This window comes from Orcinus orca, chromosome 2 (assembly GCF_937001465.1).
Source record: "Orcinus orca chromosome 2, mOrcOrc1.1, whole genome shotgun sequence".
NCBI classification, from domain to species: domain Eukaryota; kingdom Metazoa; phylum Chordata; class Mammalia; order Artiodactyla; family Delphinidae; genus Orcinus; species Orcinus orca.
In genome coordinates, this window is record NC_064560.1 from 81,700,332 (window position 1) to 81,712,838 (window position 12,507).

The 12,507-nt window shown below is 48.9% G+C and overlaps 1 protein-coding gene across 4 annotated transcripts in view; it reads right to left on the reverse strand.

The window, feature by feature from the left end:
- Window positions 1-2,649, reverse strand: part of TBC1D2B (TBC1 domain family member 2B) — an 87,471-nt gene extending 84,822 nt beyond the window's left edge. Inside the window, exon 1 of one of the 4 annotated variants that reach the window (XM_049706858.1) lies at window positions 2,218-2,648. In XM_049706858.1, coding sequence (XP_049562815.1) covers window positions 2,218-2,574 — 357 coding nt within the window. In that variant the 5' untranslated portion in view covers window positions 2,575-2,648. Of the gene's footprint in view, window positions 1-2,217 lie in introns of all 4 variants that reach the window. The other 3 variants (XM_004285275.4, XM_033415690.2, XM_033415692.2) reach the window with 3 other exon arrangements.
- Between the last annotated feature and the right edge of the window lie 9,858 nt (window positions 2,650-12,507).

Sequence of the window (12,507 nt, forward strand, 5' to 3'; positions counted from 1 at the left end):
ACATACCAAAATATTCCATAGTCAGTAACCTACAGGAAAATCAATTTCTTTTTTTTTAAAGAAATATTCTGAACATACAAAAAGACAGATAGAATAATATAACAAACACCACCCAGTGCTAGAAATAAAACACTGCAAAGACACTAGAACCCCCCTGAGCACCCATTCCCACTCACGTTCCCCTCTCTTCCCAAGTGGGAACCACCATCCTGAATCCAGGGCTCATCACGCCCACACAGCTCTCCCACTCCCCATGCAGCATATGTGTTTGCATGATCTTCTTAGTCTTTACATGAATGGTACCTCTGTATGCAATCAATCTGTAACTTTGTTTTTCTTTCTCAATTTTATGTTTATGAGAGTCATCCATGTTGACACCTAGAGCTCTCATTCCTTTATGATCACGGCTGCATAATATTCCATTATATGAATGTACTACCTAATTGGCCAAAGACACCACTTGTTGTTTCATATGGCTGCCATGTAGTGCCTACTCTGTGCCAGCTATTTTCCAGAATTCTCAAAACTAACCAATGAGGAAGGTAAGATTCCCATTAGACTGAAGAGGAAACTGGGACAGAGAGGTGGTATAGTTTGCTCAACACCTGTGAGTGGCAGATTCAGGCCGCAAGTTCAAGTCAATCCAAGTCTAAAGCCACACTCCTGACACTGCATCTTGCAGCCCCACTTAGGTAGATACCTCCATCATTCAAAAAATTTTAATGAAAAAACCTGATGGAGGGCTCCAAAGTCATTTGAGAAAATCTGAAACAGGATGCTCTATTTTCTGTTTTAACAAACAATTCCACAGGAAATTCAGCTGTACACAGAGACACTCCATATATACAGTGAGGACAAGCCTTTCTTTGGCAAAAGTCCCTGTGTACTTGCTCAGATCACTCCCAAGTTTACACCAATGCCTTCTAAGTAAGCCCGAGTTGAACTGCAACTCTGCTTGGCTTCCTTTGGAGAAAAAGGCTGTCTGCACCCACTTAAAGAAGGGATGGAAGAGCCTAAAAGAACACAGTAATCAGACTCTGCCTGAAACAGCAGGAACTGAGCTGACAAAGCTCTAAAAACGACCTGGGGAGCAGCTCCAACTGTTGCTGGCTTCGGAGATCCTGGGAACAGCCCTGTGCTCACAAGGCCAAGGGCGTCAGGCTCAGCCCACTCTGCTCTCCACTTGGCGAGCTTTGCAGAGTTTTCATACATCCCAGCCCAGCCCTGCTGCTCTGGAGAAAGCCCAGCTTGTAATACGGAAGAGAAGCGAGAGAGAGGAGTGAGGGTGGAGGCTCACAGGAACCAGGCAGGGAAGGAGGCTGGGAGAGAGACCCAACTCCAGGCCAGGGCCCAGACGCCCAGGTGCTGGAAGCAGGAGGGCCCCTAGGAGATAATGGGATGCCCCAAGGACAGGGAAGGCTTCTCAGCACCAGAATCAGGACTTCTGACTCTAGTCTCATGCTTCTACACACTGTGTAGAAAAAAGATTACGGAAGCCTCAAATGGGCAAGGCAGAACTGGTTGAAGCAAACGTTTCCCTCCTCTCCCAGCCAAAATACGGAGCAAGCAAACAGTCTCTGCTACTTACTGTCTGTGTGACCTTAGCTGGAGTGTCTCTGCCCACTGTGGAGGAGACTGCAGTGGATTATCTTTTCAGGGCCCTGCCAACTCTGACTCTCTCGGTCTATAGCCCTGAATGCAGTAACACTTAGGAGAGGTCAGAGTATATTTCTTATAATTCCAACACCCCCACGAAGTAGATACTACTGCTATCCCCATTTTACAGAAGAGGCAGCTGAAGAGGGTAATAACTTACCCAAGGGCAGGAAGCCTACAGTAATGAATGCCTGGGAGGGTTACACAGGACATCCACAGGACAGGGGTGGGGAGGGGAAGGGAGGTGGACAGAGAAGGGCCCGAGGCAAGGCACAGAGGGAGATAACGGCTCAAGGGACTGAGTAGCCCCCAGCCACTCTGGCCTAAACCCAGGTAAAGGGCTTGAGATGGGGACGGGGACAGAGTCTGAGGAAGAAGTGGGGAAAGAAAGACAGAAGGGCTTTAGAGAAAGGAGGGTATGCAAAAAGTTAGATGGTCAGAGGAGCTAGGCTGAGCTGGGCATCGGGGGCAGCCCCAGAGGCTAGGCAGGGGGAGCAGGGGAAGGGCGTGTGGGCGGGTTCCCGGGAGGCGGGTGCGGGGCTGCGGGGCGCGCTGTCCCACCTTGAGCACCGTGACGGCTCCCGCGCTGTGCACCTGGAAGTGAGCGGGCGGCTCCGCGCCGGGCTCGGCCGCCTCGTCGGGGCCCGTGTAGCTGAAGCAGGCGTCCGCGATGTCCAGGTGGCCAAGGGGCTGCGCGTCCTGCGGGTTCTTGAAATAGTAGAGGTAGCAGCGACGCGCGTCGAACACGAACCAGCGGCTGCGGTAGCCGCGCAGCGGGCCCTTGCCCGACAGCTTCTGCAGGTAGCCGCACAGCCGCGCTGGCTCCCGCCCCGGCCCTGCCCCAGGCTCCGCCGCGGCCCCCGGGGCCGCGCCCTCGCCAGTGCTACCCTCCTCCGCCCGGGCCCCGGGGCCCAGCATCGCCAGCCCGCGCTCCAACCGCCAGCGCCGCGGCCCCCAGCGCCTCGGCGCCGCAGCTGAACCCCCTCCCTTCAACCCCGCCGCTCCGCACGGCTGGCGGGCGCGCAAAGCAGCCTGGGACTTGTAGTCCCGCCCCCGCCCGCCCCCGGGAGCGCCTGCCCGCACCCGGGGCGGTCCCGCAGGCGCCCCAGAGGCTGGTCCGGAAGAGTCACCCCTGCCCTCTGTTCCTTTGTGTAACCTGGGGCTCAAAACCTCGCGCTGCCGGGCTGAAACATTGTTCTATTTCTTTATGGGAGTGTGGGTACTTGGAACACGCATTTCTCAAAATTCATCAGGGGTCCCCTTAAAACTGTACATTTCACTCTATGTAAATTATACCTCACTAAAAAACTTTATTTTTAAATCTTTGCCCTGCCAGATTCACAGGCTAGTATTACAAAAATGAGAGAGCCTATTGCTTGGCGCTGAGTGGGTGCTCAGTAAATGTTTATAGAATGCGTGAATGAAAGCCAAAGCACTTCCCACCTCTCCAGACCTCAGTTCGTTCACCGATTTCAACAAATATTTACTGAACGCCTTGTATGTGCCAGGTACAGTTCCAGACACTGGAGGACACAGCAGTGAACAAGCCAATCATTTCCCTGCCCTCATGGAGATAATAGTCTAGTAAGGGAGAGAGATAATACAAACTACATAAAGAAGACAGATAAATATATACTGTGTTGTATACACGCTGTGATGAAATTTTAAAAAGGACTACCACTTAAATAGCATGTATTACTTACCAGTGCTTTGTGTATTAACTCATTTGAATTCTCACAATAACTTCAAGAGGCAAGTGCCATTGTTTCGCAATTAAGCAAAGTAAGAGGATGGGGGGATGTAGGGCAGGAGTGGCAGGCTACGTTCCAGAGGGTCAGGGAGGCCCCTCTGAGGAGGTGACATGGAGCAGAGACCTGGATGATGTGAGGGAATGAGCCGTGGAAAGATGTGGGGGAGAAGCAAATACAAAAGTTCACTTTACTTGAAGAAAAAAGGAAGGTCATAGCTACGTTTGTGAAAGGGCCAAATCAAAACAATATCTCATCTTCGTTTTGCATGTTTTTACACAGACACATTAACAGACGCAGGTGGAAAATCGAGCTTTCTGAAATGGACATGGATACCAAATTAGACTGCTTACTTGGAGACAGGTAGCAAGAGTGAGCTTACCCCGCCAGCCAACCAGCTACGGGCTCTATGTTAGCTGCCACATGACCACCCCTTTCCCCAGGGTCCGTCAAGAATCTGGCTGGCTGGCCACAGCAAGGATACCTCTACCTTAGTTAGTGCCCTTTGGTTCTCTTTGAATGCAGACTGATGGAATTTGTCTCCTAGCTCTGCCACTAACCAGAGGTGTGACTTTGGGCAACTTATTTTACCTCTCTGAGCCTCAGTCTCTTCATCTATAAAATGGGGACAATATAAGTAGCTACTTCATACCATTGTTCTTGTAAGGATTACGAGATCATGTAAAAGTGCTTACATAGTAAGCACTCAGTATATCAATTATTATTATTATACAGTTAGCATTGATGTTCTTTGAAATCAGCAGGTTCGGAGAGGGGGCTCTAGCAGCCCCAACACATGGGAGGCCAGAGAATGCACTGCAGAGATGGGATGGGCCACCCTCAGGAGTGAGGGAACCATGTTTAATTTGGACCTTGCCATGGGCAAGAGGGGCTGTGATTAGTTGGCTTATGGGGAAGGCAGCCAGGGTGGGAGGTGACCGGGAAATCCTATGGAAAGGGGAAGAGCTGGGAGAACTGAGACTGCAGTACACAGCTACACACAGGAGGTATACAGGAGGCCACAGGGCGGGAGTGGGGTACAGCCCACCTCCGCCCTCAGCTCTGTCAGTGAGTTGTGCAAAAGTAGGGGTGACCAGAGACTGTCGACTGAGAGGACAGAACTAAACCCTGTGGGGTATCTGGTAGAGGCAGATACCTGCTAGGCAGGAGGAAAGCATCCTTCACGGGTGGCAGGAGTGAGCGCCCCACCCTGGGCAAGAGTTTGGCCTGGCTGGCCGGGTCTGGGCAGATGGTACTAGACAAGAGAGCTTTGCCGTCCCTCCCAGAGCTGGTGTCTGTGCTTCTCAGTGGGCAAGCTGGCCTCAAGCCTGACCCTCCTGCACTTGAACTTCCACTCTCTCCCTGTCATTTTAACATGCTCGCAGGCCCTCCCCTCTTCCTTATGGAGGCCACACCCCATATCATATCAAACATATTAAAATGCTCCACATCCCATAATAAACATAATTTTTGCTCTAAAAATGTTTGAAGGAACTTCTAGAATTATGCGCTGGATAGTATCTGACTACGAGGAATTCATTTTAATTTACGTTTGGCTACCATATCTTGGCAGTCATCATGTCTATTGGGAATCCTGGCTGAGTGAGAAAAAACCCAACCTATAAATTGTTTTCAAAGGGAGTGACATTTTTATGATAACTATGAAGTTGACATAATGTTACACTTTGTAGACATTTAATGAAATATTTATCCATTTTGATTTTCCTCTTTTTCTTGGGTTTTGCAGCCAATATCCTTTTCTTAGGCTACAAACATTTCCTAGGCCCCTTGAAAGCTGGCAGACCCGGGTGCTGGACCTACACTATCTACTGATAAAAACTCTCTATCTAAACTCTCCTGGTCCTTTGCCAGGCTCTGGCCAGGCCCAGAATGTGGCATTCTGAGGAGGCTGCTCAGCCACAAGCCCAGAGACCCCAGTGAGAAAAGGCAAAATGTGGAGGCCTCAAAGCCGGTGGCAACATCTCAGCAGAGGCCTCTGGAGGGCCCCACGTCTCTGCAGAGCCAAGCAGAAGAGGCTCAAGGCTCCAGGACAGACCCCAACACCCTCTGGATCCTCCAGACTTCTCCCAGGCCCCCCTGCCCTGCCAGTTCTCTCCTGGTCACCCTGGGATGCCGGGTATTTCATAGCAAATCCTGCATTGTGTCACCCCCCATTCCTAAAGCTACAAGCTGAAGGGGGCTGGACAGTGAACCTTCATCTCGTCTCTCTTAACACCTCTTTCCAACTTTATTTTGGACAAATTTTTATATTTTATATAAAATGCTAAACAAATGCAGCTTCAGTTTCCACCCTTTTCTAACCAGATCACCCCCGTCCAGGCCCTCCTACATGGACCTTCTGGGCCTGCCCCTGGTGGTTCCTAATTCTTTGGCACCCTTCTTTGATGGCTTATTGACATTTTGCAGTTTCCAAAGTCTCTTAGATTAAAGGTCAATGTCCTGTGGTCAGACGCCAGCTTTACACAGCCTACATGCCTTCCCCCGTGTCCAGTACGGGTGAGCTTGGTGCCAGAGGGTCTGCCCTGCCTGCCCACGTGAGCCCCTGCCCCCTCGAGCCTCTCAGGAACCAGCGACCAGAAGGAAATGGCCAACCCAGGAGGAAGTGGCTGCTGTTTACTAAAAAGAGGAAATTTGAGCAGTGAACTTGGTCCCACATGGCCAGCCTCTGGGCGAACCCCAGGGAACACAGAGCCAGTGACTCATCCTACTCCAGTTTCCCCAGAGATGGACAGGGTGAGAGGCCTCTGAGGAAGCACCCAGCCACATTGCCTTTGCATCTCTCAGATCCCAGGGGAGAGAGCTGGCTAAGACACCAACCTGCCACAGGAGGAGCCCACAATCCCGTGGGGAGCCCAGAGAGGAACGTAGACCTTACCACCTGATATGCTGTGTGTCCTTCGGTGTGTCTGTCTGTGCCCTCTCTGGGCTGCAGTTTCCCACCTATTCCACGAGGGAATGGATGGCAAGGTGATCTCCAAGAGCCCTGCCCCACCTGCTCTGAAATGGATCAGTGGCGTGAGGCAGCTGTGAGGGCCTGTGGTCATTCTCCCTGTAGCTCCCCAGGCCAGCAGAGGCTCCATGCTCAAAGGTCTCTTGATTCTTCCAGTCATTACAACCGACCTAACCCTTCCCTTCAGAGCGCTATGTCATCCTGCAGGCCTGGCAGCCCACTCTGGTCAGTGCAAGCATTACCACTTTGCAACTTCCCCTGCCCTGCTGGAGAAGCTGCCTTAACCCTCCTGCCACACACAGATGGCACCAGTGGAGGCCTTCCGTGCCTGAGGCAGAGAGGACTGGCAGAGCTGGCTCCATTTTCAGGGGGTGGGGGGGACACAGTGCAACCTTGGTGGGGACTTGCTCAACCCGGAGCACATCTGGAGGAAGTTGGCCTGGATGGGGAGGGTACTAGAGTTCATGGGGCAAGGCTGGTGTACTGGAGCTGTGAATGGGCGGAGCTCAGGAGGGTGGCAGAGGGAAAAGGGAAAGCCAGACCATCTTCATAGCAGAAGCTGCACTGACCAGGGTGAACAGCTCCCACAGGGAAACCCCCACCACCACCAGGGAGAGGGCTGTCCACGTGCTTCCACACAGCCCTGCACCACGCTGCCTGCCCTCTGGCTGTTGGGGGGGACGGTTTCCCAAATAAAGGAGGGGCTGTGTGACATTAGGTGGATCACCCAGTCTTCCGTTGCCTCAGTTTCCTCATCTATAGAATGGGGCATAATAATAGCATTTACCTCCTAGAGCTGTTGTGAGGCTTAAACGAGATAACAAATGCCAAGCATTTGACACAGCCCCTGATGGGTGGTAAGGCCTCAGAATGGTAGCTGATTCATTTAGTAAACGTCCCCAGCCCCTCCTCTTTGCCTCCGCCTGGTGTTGAGTAATGCTGAAACTCCAAAAAGGAGTGGGCCTGGCCCCTGCTGCAGGAAGCTCTTGGTCTAGGCAGGTGGGGGAGCTTCAGACAGGGGAGCCCCCCAAGGGAACCCTCTCGGCCTAGATTTGCCGTCTCCAGCTTCCAGGAGGCCTCATTTCCCTACCAAATTGGCAGGCAAATCCACACACCTGTGGTTCTCTTTCCTGGAGGGAAGGCATCTGGGGTGCTGGGCAAGCTCCCAGCCCCGGGACCAGGTAGCCAGGGCTCAGATAGGTAGAGGCTTGGGTGCCCCTGGGAACTGATGGGGGGGTGGAAAGCTTGCAGGGGCTGCGTGTGAGGCCCGCCTAGGAGTTAGGGAAAGCCACATTGCCCAGGAAGCAGGTGAGAACTGGACCCCAGGGGAGGCAATGGGGCTGTAGCTGCAGAGGCCCCGTCCTTTCTGGTTACTGTCCTGTTTCTGGGCCTGGCACTGTGCCCAGGACACTGTAAGCCCTTCTGCCTTCCCCACTCACCTTTCCCAGGGGCCCTCTTGCGGTCCCCTTCCCAGGATCCCCATCCCTCAGCCAAACTTGAGCTCAGATTCTTCCTCCCTGCTCACGCAAGCGCTGGGACTGCAGCCTCCACTGTGAGGCCCAGCCTGGGAGGTGGGGGCATTTTCACTGAAGTCTTGAAGAGATGCTGTTCTGATGATAGAAGTTTAGACATCATCCTGGTTGGGTAAAGGGGTTTCCAAAGGAGTTTAAAAGGTGCTCGTGCAAGCAAAGCAATAAGGAGACAAGACCTTGGAGGGAAGGTCCCAGAAAGCAGTCAGGATGTGATAATGGGCAGTGAGGACACCCAGAAAGAGCTGATCTTGGAGTGAAGAGGAGAATGTTTTAAGATTTATTTTGTATTTTGAATATATTGACAAAATATTTATTAATTTTGATTCAAGGCATTTTTTAGGGACTTATAGAATTTGAGTAGCAAGGAAAGGAGCCCCAGGCAGGGGAGATGTCAAGAGCAAAGGCATGGAAGGCAGATGCAGCATATTTACTAGGAACCGCTGTGGGACACCCAGGTTCTGGTCCCAGCCCTGCCACTGACTTACTCTTTGTCTCAAGCAGGCCATTTCCAGTCCTGAGTCTCAGTTTCCCATCTTTACAATGGGGACAAATGGAGACAGTAATGCTACCTCGTCTACCTGTTATAAAGAGGAAAGGCAATCATATGTATGTATTTGAAGTGTTTGGCACATGATAGGGGCTCAACATCGTTATAGATCTACTGTGGGCCTCCACTTCCCAGCTGTGAAGTGAGGGGAGGGGAGACGGGGACAGGACTAAGGGAGGGGCAGCTGCAGCTGTCCAAGCTGTCAGGTGTGCCAGGACCCGTGGCGGCCATCTGGCCTCCAAGAAACTATAGAACAAGAGTTCCAACATATGGTCCTTGGCCCCTGATCTTCCCAACAGGCCCTAAACTGATCCCTACATACCCGTCCCTTCTTTAGTTCTCATGAGCAGACAGCATGTAATTTTGTAGATTTTCATTTTTGCATGGGACTCAGAACTACTCACTGGTGAGGCCAGATAATCTATAGAGAAATAAATTTACGTCTTGTTCTTGCTGCTAAAACTGAGAGGTACAACCAATGGGGGAACACCTCTGATCTGAGGGGTGAGTTCCCTTTCCTCCAGGGTTGTCAGGACCCCACAGTCCCAGAGCAGGGGTATTCTGTGGAGTAGGTGGGGCTGGCAGTGTTCTTAAGACCATGGTAGGTCTAAGGCACTCTTGCTTTTGGAGTCTGCATCTCACTATGTAGCAAATAAATAAATGAATAAATTTAATGACACATCCACATTTGAAATTTAAAATTATATACAATATAATATTAATATTATATATAGTATTAATTAACATTACATATATATTATATATGACATAATATTCTAGATATCTTATGTATAATACTATATATAATTTTTCTTTTCTTTGAACTTTTTAGAAATGATTACTTTTATGATTTTCCTTTGGAATGACTTGGCTTTGAGAATTCATTTAATTGACAATTGGTAACAATCTGTTGGCAGTTTTCCTGAACACTTGGGGATTCTTGTGAGGTAAGACAATCTGACCTCCAAACCATTTTCAGATATGATGAAACTTTTATGAATACTAAATGAAGCGGATGCAACAATATATTGTATAGACATTTATTATGCATTTGTTGTGATTTTGCAGTTTTCTCCTTTTGGACTTTGGAGCCAATAGTGGTAGAGTTGTTTTGTTGTTGGTGTTGTTTTTCAGGTCTCAGACTTTTTTTTTTGAGTTGTGAGTTAAGTTTTATTTGGGGCAAAATGAGAACTATAGCCCGGGAGACAGCATTTCAGATAGCTCTGAGAAACTGCTCCAAAGGGGTAGGGGGGGAGGTCAGTATATACATGATTTTGGTGAACGGTGGTATGTGCAGCCCATTTTTGCAGAGACTTGCTGCTGATCACGAGGAGCAGATGTCACCAATAATGATTTTAGTGCTTTTCTAGACACTAGGAGATGCAAGAATTGGGCTCATAAAATCTTCTGAAAATATCTGGCCATCTGAAGGATTGTTGTGCCAGTTTTTCCCAGTGCCCAGAGGGCCTCTTTCCAGCCCTTGTAAAGTTCTCAGTACCTGGCCATTGTCCTGTGAATGAAACAGAGCTGCCTGTTTGGTGGGAAGACATCTGTAGGGAGCATCTCTGGGTACTGCCCTCCTACCCCAACAGCCATGATCTATAGGTGAAAAGGTGAGTTTGCTCAGTGACATCAAGGGGCCGAAAGAGTCACGGTAAAATTGCTGACCTCTCTGAGTCAGCATCAGCCCCCTCCCAGTTTTTCTTGCAAGCTGGGGGCCCCCAAATGTCTGAGCTTGGATATATTATTTATTCGTCTATTCGTTCATTCAATATTTCCTGAGCATAAATGACTACAACCCCTAAAGAAGGCAATTTGGCAACATCTATCAAAATGACAAATGCAAATACCCTTTTGACTGAGCAATCTCTCTTCTGGGAATGTGTTCCATGGATGTACTCACTCTTATGTTTAATCAAATCTGTATAAGGTCATTCACTGCTGCATTGTTGGAAATATAAACACACTGGAAACAACCCAAATGCTCGTCAGTAGGGGACTGGTTACAAAGATTATGGTGCAGCCATGCAGCTGTAACAAAAAGAATGACATCCCTCTATGTACTCTTATGAAAGGAACTCTAAGATATATTACTAAATAGTTTTACAAAGCAAGGTGCAGAACACTGCATAGGATTCTACCCTTATACAACAAAGGGAGGAAAATAAGAATATACATATTTACTTGAATATGCATAAAGAAACCCAGGAAGAACATTCAAGAAATGAATAACAGCGGTTCCTTGTGGGAAAGAGATGGAACTGTGTAGATGGGGGTTAATGCCTAGAAGGAGAACATTTTTACTTATACCTTTTTTACACTTTTTATTTTTAAAAACCATGTGGATGGATCATGAATTTGAATGATAATTTAAAATATACCAGGACTTCCCTGGTGGTCCAGTGGTTAGAACTCCACCTTCCAGTGCAGGGGGTACCAGTTCGATCCCTGGTTGGGGAGCTAAGATCCCACATGCCTCACGACCAAAAAACCAAAACATAAAACAGAAGCAATATTGTAACAAATTCAATAAAGACTAACAAAAAATGGTCCACATCAAAAAAATAAAATAAAATAAAATGTACCTATTGAGCATCTAACTGTGCCAAGCACTATTCTAGGGACAGAATACAGTGGAGAATAAGGCAGACAATCTGATAGAAAAGAAATGGGATCATTCATTCTCCACTCACTACCATTGTGGAACAAATTCTAATGGAATAACTAACTAAGGGGCACGAAAATGCAGTGTTCCTAAACTAAAATGAACATATGACTAGAATTTACTGAAAAGCCCACTTTGGCATTCTACCCAGGAGGCTGGCTGCCAGCAGCACTTGGCCATGTACTATGTTCCCACTGCACAGGCTCAAGAAAGAAGGAATGGCAGCGTTAGTGCTGGGGTTCTGGCCATACTCAGTGGGTTTTGGAAAGACACTGACCCTGAGCATCTTTCTGGAGAAATCTGAGTGCTCTCCTCCTGAGAAGGTATGCCAGACTGAGCATCCTCGGGAGAGAGTAATTTAATGGATAATCCATTACCATCTATTGGTCCTACAGGAGAAGCATGACCTTGATGAAGAACCTAGGACAAGGAAATTTTGATGAGACAGACAGAGACTTAGAATTCTGGGGACTTCCCAGCAGGGGGATTGACTTGGAGCTGGGGCTGATGTTTATTGCATGTGCACCATGCCTCCCCACCACTCCCTTGCATCGGATCAGCTCACTGGATCCCCAAACCCTACCAGGTGCACACTTTTTCTCCCTTTCATTTTTACAGATGAGAAACTGAGACACAGCAAAGTGAAGTACCTCCTCCAAACTCACAAAGCTGGCAAAGGGGGAGCCAGGATTCTTAAGTCGCTTAGTCTGACTGCAGAGCCTGAAACCTCTTAGTTCCTCTCTGGACACCTCTGGGCACCCAGGGTTGGAGAAGGAGGACGGGGCTGCTCCAGGGTCCTCTCTCTGTCCCAAGACCCAGCCCTTAGTAGTTGAGCACAGGTGATGAACTGAACAGTGGGATGTGGAACACTGTCAGAGAAAACCCATCCCCAGTCTTTCACAGAGTTCTCTTGATGCCTGCAAAGCTGGCTTCAACCCCTCCTCACCCCCATTTCCTCTGAGTATAAATATAGACTCTCCTTTATTTGCCTGACCTTGGAATCTTCACATCTGTCCTGCAGCCATCCTGGGCTCCCCCTTCCAGTACACAAAACCTTTGTCTTCTTATGCAAATGGCCAGGTTCTGCTCATAAAAGTGCCCCACCTAAAAGGGAGGTGGAGAGAGAACACCTCATGGAAAATTGTAGAAACACGTTTCTTTGTATTTGAAGACCTCCAAGACCTCATGTTGGCAGCAAATCAACTCTGGGTCAGACCCCAGCTTCCTTGGCCTTTTTTGGGCCATGGACCTCTTTGGTATCTGGTAAAGCTCATGAACTTTTTCTCAGAATAATATTTTTAAATGCACGAAATAAAGTACATAGAATTACTGTGGAAATCAATCATATTGAAATAAGCTTATCTAAATATCTGTGATGTAGTAATACG